Source organism: Streptopelia decaocto (genome assembly GCF_964273445.1).
Source record: "Streptopelia decaocto genome assembly, contig: HAP1_SCAFFOLD_112, whole genome shotgun sequence".
NCBI classification, from domain to species: Eukaryota; Metazoa; Chordata; class Aves; order Columbiformes; family Columbidae; genus Streptopelia; species Streptopelia decaocto.
This window is the reverse complement of record NW_028117016.1, coordinates 276,132-295,070: the sequence shown is the minus strand read 5'-3', so window position 1 is coordinate 295,070 and position 18,939 is coordinate 276,132. Positions and strand designations below refer to the sequence as shown.

The 18,939-nt window shown below is 40.9% G+C and overlaps 1 protein-coding gene and 2 long non-coding RNA genes across 3 annotated transcripts in view; all 3 read right to left on the bottom strand.

The window, feature by feature from the left end:
* Positions 1-18,939, bottom strand: part of LOC309451975 (uncharacterized protein) — a gene marked incomplete at its 5' end in the record, with an annotated part of 48,608 nt that overhangs the window by 9,918 nt on the left and 19,751 nt on the right. Inside the window, 7 exons of the mRNA XM_082076661.1 lie at positions 12,656-12,711; positions 14,171-14,230; positions 15,331-15,397; positions 15,500-15,528; positions 17,191-17,302; positions 18,058-18,113; positions 18,862-18,916. Of these exons, the coding sequence (XP_081932787.1) occupies positions 12,656-12,711; positions 14,171-14,230; positions 15,331-15,397; positions 15,500-15,528; positions 17,191-17,302; positions 18,058-18,113; positions 18,862-18,916 (435 nt within the window). The remainder of the gene's footprint in view (positions 1-12,655; positions 12,712-14,170; positions 14,231-15,330; positions 15,398-15,499; positions 15,529-17,190; positions 17,303-18,057; positions 18,114-18,861; positions 18,917-18,939) is intronic.
* Positions 2,761-9,840, bottom strand: LOC309451973. The gene is made up of 3 exons (XR_014186376.1): positions 9,793-9,840; positions 6,419-6,504; positions 2,761-2,897 (listed from the first exon to the last, which is right to left on the bottom strand). It is a non-coding gene; the product is annotated as an uncharacterized lncRNA (long non-coding RNA).
* Positions 9,951-11,892, bottom strand: LOC309451974. The gene is made up of 3 exons (XR_014186377.1): positions 11,789-11,892; positions 10,098-10,126; positions 9,951-9,995 (listed from the first exon to the last, which is right to left on the bottom strand). It is a non-coding gene; the product is annotated as an uncharacterized lncRNA (long non-coding RNA).

Below are 18,939 nucleotides of genomic sequence, written 5' to 3'. Positions count from 1 at the left end.
CTTTTCTGTATACAACTATATACTATTACACATCATTACAAATGCATGAATGATGCATTTCCCTCATTCACAGTCCATAGATTTGGCTCAAATATTACAAAGCTGCATACTAGCAGTAATTTGTGCATCTGGTTGATCACTACATAAACACTGTTCCCATCTAAGTGACTGAAGGCTGACACAAGCTATTTATCAAGACATTAATTTTACATTACCTTGTTCTTTTCACTCCCTAGTTTTGCTGCAGGTCTGGAAAACAGAAACATATTTCAGTACTGGAATATTTATATTGCATTATGAACAATATCTAAGGTTGCTCTGCAACTTAACGTCAGTAGTGAATTAAAGTAAAAATTAGTATGAGAATTTTGTTAGATGGAGTTGAAGACTGAAAAAAATTTGTGTAGCATTATGTCTATTGGAAAGGTATTTTTGCCAGGAGGTATTAAGCAAATAGCTGAAATTACTATTCTCTGCACTTTACCCAAGGTGACAGGAATCTTACAGCTATAGATATATATAGAGAGAGATGCAGATACAGAGTTATGTGCATTTGCTATTTAAATCTAGAGGTTCAGCTCTTTTCAGTATTGAGAATCCTTCTCTTACAGGTCAAAGCAACCTAATGTTGGATTCTCTGGTGTACTGGGTCTGGCTGGGATGGAGTTAATTTTCTTCATAGCAGCTCGCACATTGCTGCGTGTTAGATTTCTGCCCAGGGCAGTGTTGATAACACACCAATGCTTGAGCTGTTGCTGGACAGTGCTTGGACAGCATCAGCACCTACTGTTTCTCACTTTGTCTCCCGCAACAGTAACTTTGGGGCAAGCAAGAAGTCGGGAGGGGATAGAGCTGGAAAAAAAAAATAATTCAAAAGGCAGAAAGAACTAAGATGCCTGCAGTGGAAGAGTAATTTTAGTCTCTCCTCTCTCTGTTGGAAAAGATAAAATATATATATTTATGCACACACACACACTCACACTCAGGTAATTATTCAGAATTTGTGCACGTTTGACCTTATCATTAACTTGGCTGGTATGCTCAAAGCACTCCAAGCTAAAAACAAGTAGTTTTGAATACAAAGGGCATCAGGTAGTATTGTCATATGAAAGAATAAGAATCATTGTGCACTCTGGTTTACAAAACTTCCCGTTAGCTTTTAGGTCAACCTTTATCATGAAAAAGTTTTATTTACAATATTCCTTCTATTCAGTACCTTCTTCCATCTTGAGATGTTTCACTGAAAGTGCTGTCATCCAGTACTTGAAAATGATTCCCAGTAGAAGAACTCATCTGCTGATCAGCCTTCTTCTTTGAAGCCTGTCTTTTATTTTTCTTTGAAACTTTGGCATTTGGGGAAAGTTTACTACAAAAGAAAGGGAAAGAAAGAAAGGGAAAGAAAGAAAGGGAAAGAAAGAAAGGGAAAGAAAGAAAGGGAAAGAAAGAAAGGGAAAGAAAGAAAGGGAAAGAAAGAAAGGGAAAGAAAGAAAGGGAAAGAAAGAAAGGGAAAGAAAGAAAGGGAAAGAAAGAAAGGGAAAGAAAGAAAGGGAAAGAAAGAAAGGGAAAGAAAGAAAGGGAAAGAAAGAAAGGGAAAGAAAGAAAGGGAAAGAAAGAAAGGGAAAGAAAGAAAGGGAAAGAAAGAAAGGGAAAGAAAGAAAGGGAAAGAAAGAAAGGGAAAGAAAGAAAGGGAAAGAAAGAAAGGGATAGAAAGAAAGGGATAGAAAGAAAGGGATAGAAAGAAAGGGATAGAAAGAAAGGGATAGAAAGAAAGGGATAGAAAGAAAGGGATAGAAAGAAAGGGATAGAAAGAAAGGGATAGAAAGAAAGGGATAGAAAGGGATAGAAAGGGAGATCATCAGCTGAGTAGCTTTACTTAAAAAAGCCCTGTGTAACAGATGTACTTAAGATGCTGCCCAGAAACAACGGAGATGAAGAATACCTATGACAAAATACAGAGTTGACTCCAAAGACCCTGGAAGACACTCAAGTATTTTAATAATGTTCCCCTAGGAATGAGCAAGAAATGTGGAATCTGAGCTAGATTCAGCTAAGCTGAAACATATTTCATATCCCCATTAGAGGAAGTACCTAGAGCAGAGATGCCTTTGAAGGACAGACAGGAAAAAAACTCCTGCTTAGGGTTGCGTAAAATTATCTGTGCCTTCGTCAAACTTTTGAGCTTGGTTTGGTAATATCTTTTCCCTTTTCCTGACAAAGAACATCTGGACTTTATGAAAACACCAACTGCATGAAGATCACTCAAAATAATCTAGAAAAGGGAGAACGCGAAGTAAACTGTAAGTTCCTATTTCCTGGTTGGCCATTTCCTACAAAAATAAGTAGGGAGTTTTTCAGTCTTCAGCTCTGGTTTTGAAGGCGCATTTTGCCTCGGTATTGACAAGGAAATCTGCAGGAATTTGTCTGTTTGTTGGTTTTTTTTTTTTGAGCACGCAATAAATCAATACCCTTGAACCTCCATTATGAGCTTAGGGGTTTTAATTTTCTTTTGTTTTTTCTTAAATTTTTGAGAAGCAGTGGACTACTCGGCATGGCTTTCGGCATTGAGGAAACTACTTCAACTACTACAATATTTGAAAACCTAAAAGATACTTAGAGTAGTACTACAAATAAAAATTAGACATTATTTCCTTAGTTTACCCTTTCATTGGCATCTTGATGCATCTTGACCTCTCCTCAGATGAAAAATTCTTTTTGTCTTTGACTTCTGCAGTGTTTCCAGTCTCAATTTTTGAAGAGTCCTTCTTCCTTAGAGTAACCTTTTGTTTCATTGGCTGATCAGTAATGTTGCCTGGTGGTGGATTTAATTTATCAAGATCTTCCTGGTTTGCCATCACCTCAGTTTTGAAACATCTTTGTTTGCTTTTTTCCTTCTCAACCTACAAAAAGAAAGTTAAACTGCGTGTATTTCTCAGTATTTCTAGAAGAAACACCATACTCAAGACTGAATAATTCAGTGTTTACCTCCGAAATCACATAAAAGAAAAAAAAATAAAATTCATACGGAGAAGCACTTTCACAAAATTACACTACAAAGTGTGTTAAGCCATTGAAAGTACTTTGAATTCACTCATGATAAAAGAGATAACAAAAACACAGCCCTTAGAAAGAAAACAACAGTGTTTTTTAAAACACGAACAACAAAAAGTGAAAGCATTACTGATGGACAAAGAGCTAGAAGGACTGCACAATGTTAGCTGTAAAAACACAACAACAAAAATCACGTGGAAGTGTGCGGGGCTACTGTGTCCTTAATGAGGGTAAAAAGAAAACAGATCCCAAATGCACAGGCAGAAATGGTTTCACAGCAAACAGGAATTTTGGCCAAGGACAAGGAAGACACACCGTGCCGAAACCACAGCAAATCAATAGATCATTCAAGACCCTGTTCAGAAGCTATTTTCATTCTTTGATTCAGAATCAGAATTGACAGCACTGTGCGCATTTCTTTTTCTGGCAAAGAAGTGAGAATTATTGACACTGGAACTGAGTGCCACCTACTGTTGAACTGCAACAGTAACACAGACTGTTTTCCAAAAAAGGGGGAAAAGGACAACTCTCCACTTCTCTCTTTATTCATAACTCATGTATTTCCATTAAAACAAAACCCAATTTGCACAAAGCATCTTCCCTTAATGATGAATAGCTGAAGTGAACAGGACCATTGATATGGAGAAAGACTAAAGAATAAGGAGTAGCAGGTGAACTTCTACCTCTTTTTGCAGCTGTACCTTCTCTTTCTGCAAAGCCAGGAATACTATTTGCAGCACTCCTACCTTACTCTTAAATCTTTCCATATCTTGTTTTAGTTCTTCATCAAGATTCTTTTTCAGTGTGCCACACAACGGCTGAGCATTTGCAAGAAGACTTTCAATTTCTGTTTCTCCTCTTTTATTACTGTTGATAAGGCACTCCCTGGGAACATCACCATTAAATCCAGAGTCTTTTCCAAGTTTCCTTTCTCTTACAAAAAGTGCATTTTCATTACTTGTAGAAACACATTGCATTTTAGGAAGAATAGTAGAAACATCATCCAAAATACTTGTGTTTAAGTTACGTCTTGGGGAATATTCAGGTCTTCCCATTACATTCCTAATTACATTCCTACTACTTCCATTTTCATTCTCCTCCATTTCCATCGCAGGCCTTTTCTCTTCCTCTCCTTTGGCTAGAGGCACCGTTATCTTATCTGTATGGTTTGTGCTCTCGTCTTCATCTGTACTCCAGCTACCTTCCAGATTTGCATTTAAGTTATTTTGATCAGGAAGGACACCAAGACTTGGAATGACAATTTCCATTTTGGGTACTTTTCCACCTCGCTTAAGTTTAAGTTCTCCAAATTCACCTTTATTTTCTAACTTCCTATCTGATTCTGTTGCACGAGATGAAACAACACAAGAACTCTTCACTTCTGACATTTCTCCCGCAAGGGAAGTACTTTTCCGAGTTTCATTAATTTCACCAAACAGCTGCTTCAGCTCTGCTGTAATACTTTTAAAATTTGTTTTCAATTCCCTTTTCTCACTTTCAACTCACATTCTTTCGTATCTTTCTTCCCAGGGTTTTGGACTTAACTGCTTGTCAGCACTGTGCAATTCCTCATTTGCCACTAGGGCTTCCTGAGGTGGAATTTCTGCTTTGTCAGTCTGATTTTCCCATGCTGTTTTCTGTGTCAAGTTGATAGTTTCTAAAATATATTTACCCTTAAGCAAACAGGTACAGATAGAAAGATTACCAAGGAAAAGGAAGTTACAGTTAATCTAGGTAATTTCTGTTGCAAACTCAGCATTCAACAGAAATAATAGAAATAAGAAAGTTTGAAAGCAGTTTTTATAATAAAAAAATATTGAGTGACACTAAATTAAAGGTTCACTGAATCATCATTTTCTTAAAAATGCAAGGACCTACTGTAGTTTCTCTTGGACTAGATATGTTTAGATCTTGGATTAGATTCATTTAGACATTAAGGTTGCTTTTACCTTTTATCCTGCCTGCTTTCTGTATGTGGTAGCAGTTATCAAAATGCAATTCATTTTTTCACATTGTATTGCTTTATTACCATTTTTCATCACAACTGCCTACATTTTCTCACCCTCTTTCCTCCACCATTCTCCACTGTCTGACATTTTACAGTCCCCTGCCAGCTAAGCTAATACAGCCTGGATGAACATGACAAGCTTTCCACTGTCCAGCACATGGAGAACTGGCAGAGTTAGGACTAGATCTTCACCCAAGATTCAGAAATATTAAATTCCATTCCAAGCTCCAAAGAGAAGCATTAATTAGGGAAACCTGTCCATTCCTTCCCTCATCCCCCAAAAAATCAGGAACCCAAGCTTGTATGGAAACCGTACCATGCTGTCGCAGGTCCACCCCAGCCCATCTCCCTGACCCCACGCTCTGTTCCTCAATAGCTCTGACTACTCCAGTCATCTGTCACCCTCCTCCCAACATCCTCACTCCCCATGTGTCTCCTTAGCTCCTGGTGCCTTCGCAACAGGGCCTGCAGCCTTGGGGTCCCCATGGGCTAAGACCATCCAACTCCTCGCTCTCTCTTCTCATTAGCCAGGCCCTTTTCCCCCTCTACACAAATTCCTCCTTCAGAAAAGGGCAGGAGCACCTCAACCAGCCACCACCTGTCTCAGCCTCTCCATTCCCAAGCTCATTGCCCAACTACTACCAGCTTATAGTAGGCTTCAGTTCTCTGCTCTGCCTGTTAAAATTAAGCATGTCCCTCTTTCATGGTGCTTGGGTGTGGGGTGGAAATCATTTACTCCACTGTCCCTCGAGGTGGTACACAAGATTCCAGACCTCTCTATCCAGCCCTGTCCTGTACGCCCAACACGAACAGGATGCCTGCCTTATTCTAGAATGTCCTCTGAAAAAAAAACAAACCCACAACCTTTTCAAACACTTATTACCATGGTCAAACAAGCACGTATTTTGCAGAGGCAGAGAAAGGATCAGAAAGGTCACCATATTTCAAGTGGTTTTGCTTGATCTTTCTCTCACAAAGAGGAAGAGCAGGCATGTTTAACCAAGCAGATAACCATATAATAGACTAATCTCCCTCTTCACTTGAATGTGCATTTTGTATAGGGAAAAAATGCATGACTGCACTGTTTGTCAGCACTGCACAAAAGGAAGAATACCGGTCAAAATATAAGCAAACCAGCTGGAAACAAGTCAGTATAACAGCAAGCATCCAACATAATGACAAAGGTTTTACCCCACCCTTAGAAGATTGTATCCAAATTTACTTCAGACTGTAAGACAACTTTCATCTACAGGCCTCTCTCTTCAGCATTATTTACTGACTGGTAAGGTTTGTTTTTTTACCTTGGTCTATAACACAATCAACCAGTTCAGACTCTAATTCAAAATATTTTGTTTTACATACGGGCATCTCATCATTTTCAAAGGCATCCTTGAGGTCTTCTTTTTCAGCTGCTGATGACATACGACAGGTAGATCCCGAGTGCTCACCTACAGCGAAAAATAGAAGCACTTTTATAACAAGCATGAGTTAAGATTAGTTATTTACACCAAGAGTACATCTTGAATCATCACATTTGTGAGAAAAATCTTAATGCAAAATAACACATCCCCTCAAATCTGGGAGCTCCTAGAGATAAAACTATCGTCATACAGATTCAAGATGCATCTGTGTGAATGCCTTTATTCCAGGGCATTTTAGTTTTTAATGCATAAAGGAAATGTGCCAAAGAAATCGATATACATGGTCACAAATAACAAAATTCCTGTTTCTTAAAGGTGCGTGATATCCCTCTCTCTTTCTCTCTGACACACTGTGTGCTGTGCAGCAACTGGCTACATTCCACCAGCAATTTTAACCTCCCTGTGTGTTGTGCACAGAAAATCACACGCAACGAAATCACAGCCTGAAATCAGTAAGGCCCCAGCTTTTCTCCACGCATGAAACAAATCTGTCTCTAGATGTGGATCTGGAACGAGTATTTCAGTCAAACTGCTGCCTCATCTCTTGCAGAAGAAACAAGTGAGGCACAATCAAAGACAGGCCTGTGAAATGTCGAGAAACATTTCACTTGTACTGTTGAAAACAGGATTCACCTTTCCTCTCCCAGAATCTCTAAGGAATATTGGACAAGTCACAAACACCTCAGAAGCAGTCACTCAGTCTGAGCTCCCCATTATGGGGTGTCTGCCTTGAATCTCTGTTACATCTGAGAATTGGACTCCAAACAGTCCCAGATACAATTTAGAAGCAGCAACTCGTTGCCACTGGTTTTGTGGAAGGCACACAACACTCTGAAGTCTCAAGTACTCAGAAAGAAACAAGTCCCAGCAGCTTTAGTGTGGCACCTAAAAACAGAGATGGAGGCTTTTCACCTTGAGCACTCTGCACCTCCTTTCCCGCTCCACAATTCTATGGGTTCTATACAACAGCCTTTCTATAAACAAAGCTTCACTGCTAAAGAGGTACACAGTATTCTTCCTACAGTGAAAGTGATCAAGACAGGGAGAAAATAGGTATTGTCATAATAATACAAAAGGATCCAGTATTAATAACTCACAGGGCCAAACTCACTTCTGGCATTTTCTGTTTAAGTGATTCGTTTTGGAAGTTTCATTTCTTGAAAGGGATTACATTAGATAGAAACTTAGAGTCACAACTCATATGTCTGAATTGGGAACCTAAGCTCCTCAGTCAGTCATATAGGTTTCCAGAGGTCAATCCTAACCTCAGGTTACACAGTGTGAAATAAAAATCTTCTCCTCCCACCTCAGTCACTGGTGGATGCAATTTCCTGGATTTTTTGTAAATGTATTTTTTGGGTATTTTAACATAAGGCATTTCCCAACACACATTAGTCATTACTGAGCTGATAGCACTTATGTCAGAGTTGTTATGATGATCTATTGATGAACTATTGATGACTATAATGTATTTCAGACAATCTATCAGGTATTAAAGATAATAACAATGATACTTGATTATCTAAGGATAATATTCCATAAGGAAAACAGACACTTTTACTCTGCAATCCCGAAAAACAAGAAAAAGTCAGATTTAGCCTTTCCTGATGCTTATAGATATCCCAGTACCAAGCTGTTTGCTGGTGCAGATGAAGGCTCCAACCAGCAGTACAAATAAAGGACAAAAGTGCAGGCAGCCAAGGACCATTTGTAGATGGCAGATAGGTACCGTAGGGAGTGTTATAAATTATCAATACCAGGACGCTTGGAATAAGTAAACACTTAGCTTCTATACAAATAACCTCTATAATCTGGAGGTCAACATCTTCATTTCCTCCAACAGTTATGCATAGTTTGTGGAGATGGGTCTTTGTCCCTCTTACTAGCATTGTAACATGGCTGGATAACTGGACCCAGCAAGTCCCTCCCTCACCGAGCACACAGCTTTTGGAGTGCTAATTGGGAGGGGTGGCCAGAAGCATTGGAACCCGATGAAATTCAAGAGGGGTATCTGCATCAACATCACAGTGATATGTAACATCCTTTCAGAAAACAAAACAAAAAGAACTCAAGAAAGCAGAACGGGGCACAGATTAGGCATAACTAGGCATCCAGTATGTTGATAATTTGCACATAAGCATCTTAAGTGGTAACAATATCTCCTAGAATGAGAAGAGTCTAGACACACCAGTGTGCTCCGAGTTTCTAGCACACCTGGAAGCCTCTCCACTCCAAGTTCAGCAGGGGGCGGTCAATCTCTCAGATAGACGGAACTCCTCCAGTTTCCACTCAAGTCACAAACTGCAACATGCATGCAGCTTCCTACCATACGACTTCCTACGTGTGACCACTTCCGGCATGGAACATGGGCACCACCATTTTGCTTAAAAGACAGATGAAGTTTTTTGTGGATACAGGAGAGCTGGGACACGTTTTCTGAGGAAGACTGCGCAACACAGACTGAATAAGCTTTTCTGGTCAACTGTATCTGCCTGAAAGCTGGAAAAGTCAGACCTGCCAGCACCCAGACTTCTCTCTGCATACAAAAGATGAAAATCCCCCACCTTTTACTCTGCCTGTTCTCTAGCTAGTATCGAGAGGTGACTTTTAGAGCTCTCTCCAATTAGCCTTTACCACTCCTCTCTCCTCTAATATTTCCCTCCTCATCAATTGTCTTCCATAATAACTTTGTGCAAATTACAGTGTTGCCAAAGACAGAGAATTCCTGGCCACACGCTGACACTGTCATTTCCTCCCACCTTGTCTCTCTTCCCCGCTTCCTTCCCCTGCCTCTGAACCTGCTGGGCAGTTTCCAGCCTCAAAGGAATGTATTTGCTACACGTTCCAAAGCAACTGCCAGACAGGTAGAGAAAAGCCAGGGAAGCAATCATTCCTGCTACGTACAGCTACAGGAGGAGCCCAAGAACGATCCTTTCTGTCTCACCTGCAGCACCTGGACAGCTTAAATTGCAGATCCCTAGCCCGGAATCAGCTACGGCACATGCTCGGGGAACCGCAAATATCAGGAAGGGTTTTTTTGAGAAACTGGAAGGAAAGCAAACTTCAGGACTCCCCTGCAAAGGGGAGATGACAGCAGGTATAGAGGAGGAAGCCCACATCATGGAAGGGTATTTGCAGTGTTGAATGGCAGACCAGAGGAGGAGCACACACATGCATAGAGGCGTATTTCAGTAGACCTTCTTTTCCCAGAACACCTTGCTAGAACCATTAATTTAGTATTAGGAAAAAAACATGCCAGTACAATGTGTCTGGCCATAAAAAAACCCAAAACACTACAGAGACTGCTATGAATACCTTCAATATCATCTGCATCTCCTAAACCTAATTCCTCCAACAGATCTGCAAAACAAATACATCAGATGCTTTATTAAATACTCCTCTCCAGAAAGATTATGAAGCTAAACCCAGAACCACATGAACTAAACGTTACCTGATTCCTGCTGCCTTTTTTTAGGAGAGGTTTCCTTCATTTCCAAAGCTGATTCTGGAGTCTTCAGCTAGAAAAGACACAATCCAATGACAATAGGCCAATTTCAAAGTAACCACATACTATTCAATGAGGACAACAAGTAGCCCATCTGACATGAACAAATACTTACCTGGGAATTGCTGGGTTTCTCTGAAAAGCCTGGAGGTTAAAAAAAAAAAGGTTTTGAAAAAAAGTGATTTTATTTAATTGAAGGTCTCTTTTCCTCCATTCAACATCACCAGGTTTACAGCTAAGTATTAGTTGAAAGCATTCTTTCATCAAGAGTATGATACCTAACATTCAGTTTGCCTCATCGTATAGCATTTGGATGACTATACCAGAAATGGACACCACACACTTCCCATCACGCACCTTGGATTTAAAAAACAATAATCACAAAACTAGGACAATTCATGTGAAGCAATAAGGTCGGGCTTGTTGAACGAACAAAATCAAAATACTTAGTCCTTTTGAGGAGCTGAATCCTGTTTTCTAAAAGGATTCTTTCAAAAGCCAAATCCGGTCTGCTATAGCGAATGATCACAAAACAGCGCAGCAGCGCTCCGACTGCAATTCTGCAAGTGCTTTGTGTGAAGGAGTATTTTCCTTTCCATTGATGGGACACGGCAAGCATGGCTGCAGACACAGAAACCTCACACGTGTCATTCAGCAAAAGGAAAAAAAAAGAAAAAAGAAAATCGAGCTAGTTCTCATCAAATTGTTCTGGTTTAGCTTGCAAGGAAACAAACAAATGTTGTTTGGTTGTCATCTGCATTTGTAGTATAGTTCCAAATACTTTTTTTCCTTAAATGTTGTCCAGCATTAAATCATTTCCAAACCCACACAATCTACTGGCCCACCTATGTTTCTCAAATCCTCTGCTTAATTCTTTGAGTTTGAGTCCTCGCATGAAATGAGTCTGTGAAGTGTTACTAAGAACGGCTCCACAGCAAAACTTTTGGATCAAAAAAAAAAAAAAAAAAAAAAAAAATTAAAAGCAAACAGTATTTCATTTCACTTCACTTGGTGGTCTAGCACTATGGAAAACCTTAGAAAGATCACCATAATGACCTTTCACCCCCTTCCCACAGGGATTTGAAATTTGCCTTAGTGGAATCACACAAAGCAGACTTCCATGACAACTACTCAACAAGTCCATTTAGAAGCTCCCAGGAGCTTGTCAAGTTTTGCTTCTAGCTTACTAAACTCAAACTGGATTAGCTTCTTCAGTTGTCCTATTGTACCTATCCTAGAAGCAGGATCGACAAACCACCTGGTAAAGGAGAAGTTCTTCTGGAAAGAGTTCTACCCCAAGAGCAAAACTTCCCTGCCATCCTATGCTCAAGATGCTAGGGAGACAGTATCACAAAACACAGGCAGAAACCCTTAGCAACAAAACCTGAACTTTCGGTCCCATTTTAGCTCCTAGGCAAAGCGAAACAGAAAGCTATCAAAAATTAAGCTGGGGGTAAAAATGTTTAGCCAGATCACAGCTTTCTTCTGATGCGTTAGCATCCAGTAACGTTTAAGTGTTCAGGCAGGTCAGTCCTAAAACACATACACTTTCATCATCATGCAACAAGAACCTGAATCCAAAAAATTACAAACACGTCCAAAGAACACACAGAATGCAAACAAGACAACTTCCTTTACAAAGGGGCCAGCAAGCGCTATGATTACTGGTGTTAATTCAAAAAGTAAGCACTTCATTGCTATAGCATGCACCCACATCGGAACAGCATTGCTAAGACAGACACTCATAAAAGTTCACTTTAGTCTATAAATGCCTACAGACAAACATCTAGTCCCCCAGGAAGTTACCGTTGTTGCATTCCTCGGAGACAATCTTGGAGTATATTCCTTGTCTGTCTGCAGCTGGGAGAAACACACCGGACGATACTTCCCTCAGACCTTCACAATTCGACTCTATAATCTAAAACATATGCATGACAATTGGTACAAATGCATTTTCAACTCATTTCTACGCAAAAAGCCAACTTGCACAGCATGGTATCAAGTATATAAGAGGTACAAAAACCTTTTATAAGACCCCAGGAAAGGACACACCAAGATGTACTATACTGGAAAATCACAACAGTTGTGTGTGTTTTCAGGTCTTAGGCAAAAACCTTACAACTCATCTAAACTGTTCTGTCACACTGAGAAACTGGACAGCCAGAAAGGAAAACTAACATGGCAACTCAAGATGTGGGTTGCGAACCAATAGCTGCAGGTCTGTGGTGATCCAACTTCTGTACTGAACTAGTACCTGACATTCAAGTTTGTGCTTATGTTTCTTAGGCACGTATCCTGCATGGTGAGGGAATACATCGATACTCCCAGTCACAAGGCCAATTTGGATTGAATGAAGACTAGCAAGGCAGAGCTTACAAAAAGGGCTGGAGCACACCTACAAAAGCTAGAGGGGATCCAATCAGAAGCAGCTAACCATCTAGGTTATACCCTAAGGAAAATCGCTGACCAGGTCAGCAGAACAGGGCTGCATGGTGAAAAAGCAACAATCCTGCCAGGCCCTGGTTACAAACGTGGAGTAGAAGCAGTAGAAGAAACGAGCCTTATCAGCGTTAGGGCTCAAGGCAACAGCAAGCTCTCAAGTGCTTCTGGATCTTACCCCTCCCCTCCATGCACCCCTTCTGTGGGGACCCCTGAGTCTTCCACAGACAGTACCTCGGAATCCCAGGGAGAATCATTATCTTCCTCTGCTCCCTCGGCTGGCAGGGCACCTATAAATGAGGTAACAAGTGAGACACTGAGTGGTTTTAGTTCACTCTGCTTTTCCCCGTCGGTCAAGCCCTGCATCCAAAAGATGCGCAGTGCTTCTCTTGCTAAGGACAACCTAAGAAGTGAGTGTTTCTTCACGCCTGGTCACATCATGGTATTTCCTTTTCACTGCCACCTCCTCTTGCCTCCTTTCCAGCAGAAGATGGATATGCACAACAGCTGACACAGCTACAAGCAACACCCAGCCCAATTCAGGAAGACACTCCTGCATGCTGCAGTCCGGTGAGATACAGAGTTTAGGTCACCTGCTCTGCAGCCTACAGCTCCAGAATTTGGCACTTACTACTACTTTCCGCTGCACAGCAGCTAATGTAGAAACACTGTCCAAAACATCCTCACACTAAAATCATGAAGCAACAACGCGCGTTTTGTAGCGCCACCAAGAAAGCTCTTCCTGGACAGAGGGGTGTTACCCTGCACCTTCCCAGACGCTCAACACCTCAGCATTGCCACTGAAACACAGAGTATGGGCTCACAGCTCCAACACACGCCAAACACACAAAAGTTGTTTCTATCTTAGGGGATTAACATCCAAATCTCTTCTCTACCAGACAAACAAAAGGTTCAGTCTCAGTGGGTTCCTGGCCAGATGCGACTATCTTCATTTGGCTCTTTTAAGCTACTCCATTAGGTAAAACTGACTCAGGATTCACTCATGTGACTTCTAGTGCTCTCTCCAAGTAGCCTTTACCACTCCTCTCTCCTCTGAGATTTCCCTCCTCATCAATTGTCTTCCATAGTGATTTTGTGCAGATTACAGTGCAAAGCAGCTACTCTTCTATACAGAAAAGATAGGAACAACACTACCGATCCAAGCTGACTCAACACTATTGACCCAAAAATACATTTCAATAAGTTCTGATGAGTAGTAACAAAGTAAATAGATCGGGAAATCTAATCTCTCATTGAACACTCAGTTGTGCAAGATACTGCACCTTTTTTCCAGATTTATGAAATAAACTTGTGAAGGATGGCATTCAGGCCTTTTAGAGTCATACAGATTTGTGCCGCAGGAACTGTGATGCTTTGCTGAAGCAATCTAAATTGCTTAAACCAAAAGCCAACCATAAAAGTTGGAAGGAAATTGTCACATGTACTTCTTAACACTTGATCTTCACGATAACACCTGGGGAAACACTAACATGGCACAAATGAATAAAGACACACCAGAAAAGTAGCTGACACCAAAGGAGCTACGAAAAGGTGGTTGTTCTGTGTTTGTAATATTATACAAACGTATATATAACGTAATGATCCGCTATGGGGCTACATCTCACATTATTGTGTAATACAGACAAAACCAGCACTCATGCTTGAACAACTTTTAAGAAGCCTCTATGCATCTTATAAAAACGCTATCACCACAAAATAAAGGGCACAAGAGGACCTGCTCTTGCTTACCCACTGCAAAGACATGAGAGAGACGAGAAGAGCGAGAGGAAGAGGTGGTGGAGAGGAGGACTGGAAGAGCAAGAGGAGAGAGAGAGATTTTTCCTAGGGAGAAGTTTAATCTCTATTATTGCCAAAAGAAACACGGTACTTTTTTTATCCCCCTAAAGCGAGGATGCCAAGGTGCTTGGAACCATTTGTATTCTATACTTCAAAGTTACAAGTTCAAGTACTTGCTGACAGATCTGTTCACCTCTCTCTCATTTCTATTTTCAATAGCTGAATGTAGCAACTCTTAAAAACTCATCTCAATAGTAGATATGGAAATCAATAAACGTTAAAACAAGGAAACTAAAAAACCACTGAAGTCATATATCCTCCCTCCAATTTATAGTGGACCAACTAGCTGTGTCACTTTTATCCTTGTTTCCAAAGACAGAGAATTCCTGGCCACACGCTGACACTGTCATTTCCTCCCACCTTGTCTCTCTTCCCCGCTTCCTTCCCCTGCCTCTGAACCTGCTGGGCAGTTTCCAGCCTCAAAGGAATGTATTTGCTACACGTTCCAAAGCAACTGCCAGACAGGTAGAGAAAAGCCAGGGAAGCAATCATTCCTGCTACGTACAGCTACAGGAGGAGCCCAAGAACGATCCTTTCTGTCTCACCTGCAGCACCTGGACAGCTTAAATTGCAGATCCCTAGCCCGGAATCAGCTACGGCACATGCTCGGGGAACCGCAAATATCAGGAAGGGTTTTTTTGAGAAACTGGAAGGAAAGCAAACTTCAGGACTCCCCTGCAAAGGGGAGATGACAGCAGGTATAGAGGAGGAAGCCCACATCATGGAAGGGTATTTGCAGTGTTGAATGGCAGACCAGAGGAGGAGCACACACATGCATAGAGGCGTATTTCAGTAGACCTTCTTTTCCCAGAACACCTTGCTAGAACCATTAATTTAGTATTAGGAAAAAAACATGCCAGTACAATGTGTCTGGCCATAAAAAAACCCAAAACACTACAGAGACTGCTATGAATACCTTCAATATCATCTGCATCTCCTAAACCTAATTCCTCCAACAGATCTGCAAAACAAATACATCAGATGCTTTATTAAATACTCCTCTCCAGAAAGATTATGAAGCTAAACCCAGAACCACATGAACTAAACGTTACCTGATTCCTGCTGCCTTTTTTTAGGAGAGGTTTCCTTCATTTCCAAAGCTGATTCTGGAGTCTTCAGCTAGAAAAGACACAATCCAATGACAATAGGCCAATTTCAAAGTAACCACATACTATTCAATGAGGACAACAAGTAGCCCATCTGACATGAACAAATACTTACCTGGGAATTGCTGGGTTTCTCTGAAAAGCCTGGAGGTTAAAAAAAAAAAGGTTTTGAAAAAAAGTGATTTTATTTAATTGAAGGTCTCTTTTCCTCCATTCAACATCACCAGGTTTACAGCTAAGTATTAGTTGAAAGCATTCTTTCATCAAGAGTATGATACCTAACATTCAGTTTGCCTCATCGTATAGCATTTGGATGACTATACCAGAAATGGACACCACACACTTCCCATCACGCACCTTGGATTTAAAAAACAATAATCACAAAACTAGGACAATTCATGTGAAGCAATAAGGTCGGGCTTGTTGAACGAACAAAATCAAAATACTTAGTCCTTTTGAGGAGCTGAATCCTGTTTTCTAAAAGGATTCTTTCAAAAGCCAAATCCGGTCTGCTATAGCGAATGATCACAAAACAGCGCAGCAGCGCTCCGACTGCAATTCTGCAAGTGCTTTGTGTGAAGGAGTATTTTCCTTTCCATTGATGGGACACGGCAAGCATGGCTGCAGACACAGAAACCTCACACGTGTCATTCAGCAAAAGGAAAAAAAAAGAAAAAAGAAAATCGAGCTAGTTCTCATCAAATTGTTCTGGTTTAGCTTGCAAGGAAACAAACAAATGTTGTTTGGTTGTCATCTGCATTTGTAGTATAGTTCCAAATACTTTTTTTCCTTAAATGTTGTCCAGCATTAAATCATTTCCAAACCCACACAATCTACTGGCCCACCTATGTTTCTCAAATCCTCTGCTTAATTCTTTGAGTTTGAGTCCTCGCATGAAATGAGTCTGTGAAGTGTTACTAAGAACGGCTCCACAGCAAAACTTTTGGATCAAAAAAAAAAAAAAAAAAAAAAAAAATTAAAAGCAAACAGTATTTCATTTCACTTCACTTGGTGGTCTAGCACTATGGAAAACCTTAGAAAGATCACCATAATGACCTTTCACCCCCTTCCCACAGGGATTTGAAATTTGCCTTAGTGGAATCACACAAAGCAGACTTCCATGACAACTACTCAACAAGTCCATTTAGAAGCTCCCAGGAGCTTGTCAAGTTTTGCTTCTAGCTTACTAAACTCAAACTGGATTAGCTTCTTCAGTTGTCCTATTGTACCTATCCTAGAAGCAGGATCGACAAACCACCTGGTAAAGGAGAAGTTCTTCTGGAAAGAGTTCTACCCCAAGAGCAAAACTTCCCTGCCATCCTATGCTCAAGATGCTAGGGAGACAGTATCACAAAACACAGGCAGAAACCCTTAGCAACAAAACCTGAACTTTCGGTCCCATTTTAGCTCCTAGGCAAAGCGAAACAGAAAGCTATCAAAAATTAAGCTGGGGGTAAAAATGTTTAGCCAGATCACAGCTTTCTTCTGATGCGTTAGCATCCAGTAACGTTTAAGTGTTCAGGCAGGTCAGTCCTAAAACACATACACTTTCATCATCATGCAACAAGAACCTGAATCCAAAAAATTACAAACACGTCCAAAGAACACACAGAATGCAAACAAGACAACTTCCTTTACAAAGGGGCCAGCAAGCGCTATGATTACTGGTGTTAATTCAAAAAGTAAGCACTTCATTGCTATAGCATGCACCCACATCGGAACAGCATTGCTAAGACAGACACTCATAAAAGTTCACTTTAGTCTATAAATGCCTACAGACAAACATCTAGTCCCCCAGGAAGTTACCGTTGTTGCATTCCTCGGAGACAATCTTGGAGTATATTCCTTGTCTGTCTGCAGCTGGGAGAAACACACCGGACGATACTTCCCTCAGACCTTCACAATTCGACTCTATAATCTAAAACATATGCATGACAATTGGTACAAATGCATTTTCAACTCATTTCTACGCAAAAAGCCAACTTGCACAGCATGGTATCAAGTATATAAGAGGTACAAAAACCTTTTATAAGACCCCAGGAAAGGACACACCAAGATGTACTATACTGGAAAATCACAACAGTTGTGTGTGTTTTCAGGTCTTAGGCAAAAACCTTACAACTCATCTAAACTGTTCTGTCACACTGAGAAACTGGACAGCCAGAAAGGAAAACTAACATGGCAACTCAAGATGTGGGTTGCGAACCAATAGCTGCAGGTCTGTGGTGATCCAACTTCTGTACTGAACTAGTACCTGACATTCAAGTTTGTGCTTATGTTTCTTAGGCACGTATCCTGCATGGTGAGGGAATACATCGATACTCCCAGTCACAAGGCCAATTTGGATTGAATGAAGACTAGCAAGGCAGAGCTTACAAAAAGGGCTGGAGCACACCTACAAAAGCTAGAGGGGATCCAATCAGAAGCAGCTAACCATCTAGGTTATACCCTAAGGAAAATCGCTGACCAGGTCAGCAGAACAGGGCTGCATGGTGAAAAAGCAACAATCCTGCCAGGCCCTGGTTACAAACGTGGAGTAGAAGCAGTAGAAGAAACGAGCCTTATCAGCGTTAGGGCTCAAGGCAACAGCAAGCTCTCAAGTGCTTCTGGATCTTACCCCTCCCCTCCATGCACCCCTTCTGTGGGGACCCCTGAGTCTTCCACAGACAGTACCTCGGAATCCCAGGGAGAATCATTATCTTCCTCTGCTCCCTCGGCTGGCAGGGCACCTATAAATGAGGTAACAAGTGAGACACTGAGTGGTTTTAGTTCACTCTGCTTTTCCCCGTCGGTCAAGCCCTGCATCCAAAAGATGCCTTCTGCTCCTACTCTGAGACCTGAGGTAAGGACCAAAGTGCTCAACTCTGAAGAAGCTGGTAATGCTTTCAAGCACACACAGCTGTGGCACTGGAGAGACCCTCTACATTTTAAAACTGTAGAAGATTAGGCACTAGAACAAACAGCTCTCAGCTTAACTCAAATCTCTCCTAGCCTTCAGCTAAGAACAATCTCAGCTTTTCAATCCAACAATATGGGCCAGTAAGGGGAATACTACTGTCACACCCAAGACACTCTTAGTCCTCCATTTTTTTATCACGTGTGTGTTGTGTTCAGATTACTTCAGGGACAACAGAGCAATGCAAGCAAGAATGCTACTTGCTTCGTATAGCATTACTGGGAATCCAAAATCATAATTGCAGTTCTTCAAGAATTAATGAAAAGGAACAAAAGCTGCTTTCCTTCTCTGCCAATGCCCACTAGCATTCACAGGCAAGGGAAACATTTGCTGTCTTAGAGGTCAATCACCATTTTCTTTCATTTAGTGTGCATTAACATTTAGAGAGGAATAACTGGGACTAGTATTTACTAATTCATTTCTCTCACCAGCATTTTCTTTTGAAGCATTGTGGACTTGATGGTTATCATTACAAATAGAATTCTTCACTCCCTCAAGAATTGCAGTTTGTAGCTTTTCACCTGTGTCTTCTTTTTCCTGCTCCTCCTCCTTTTCTTCCCATTCAGGTGATTCTCCCTAAAAGAAATGGATCAAAGCAG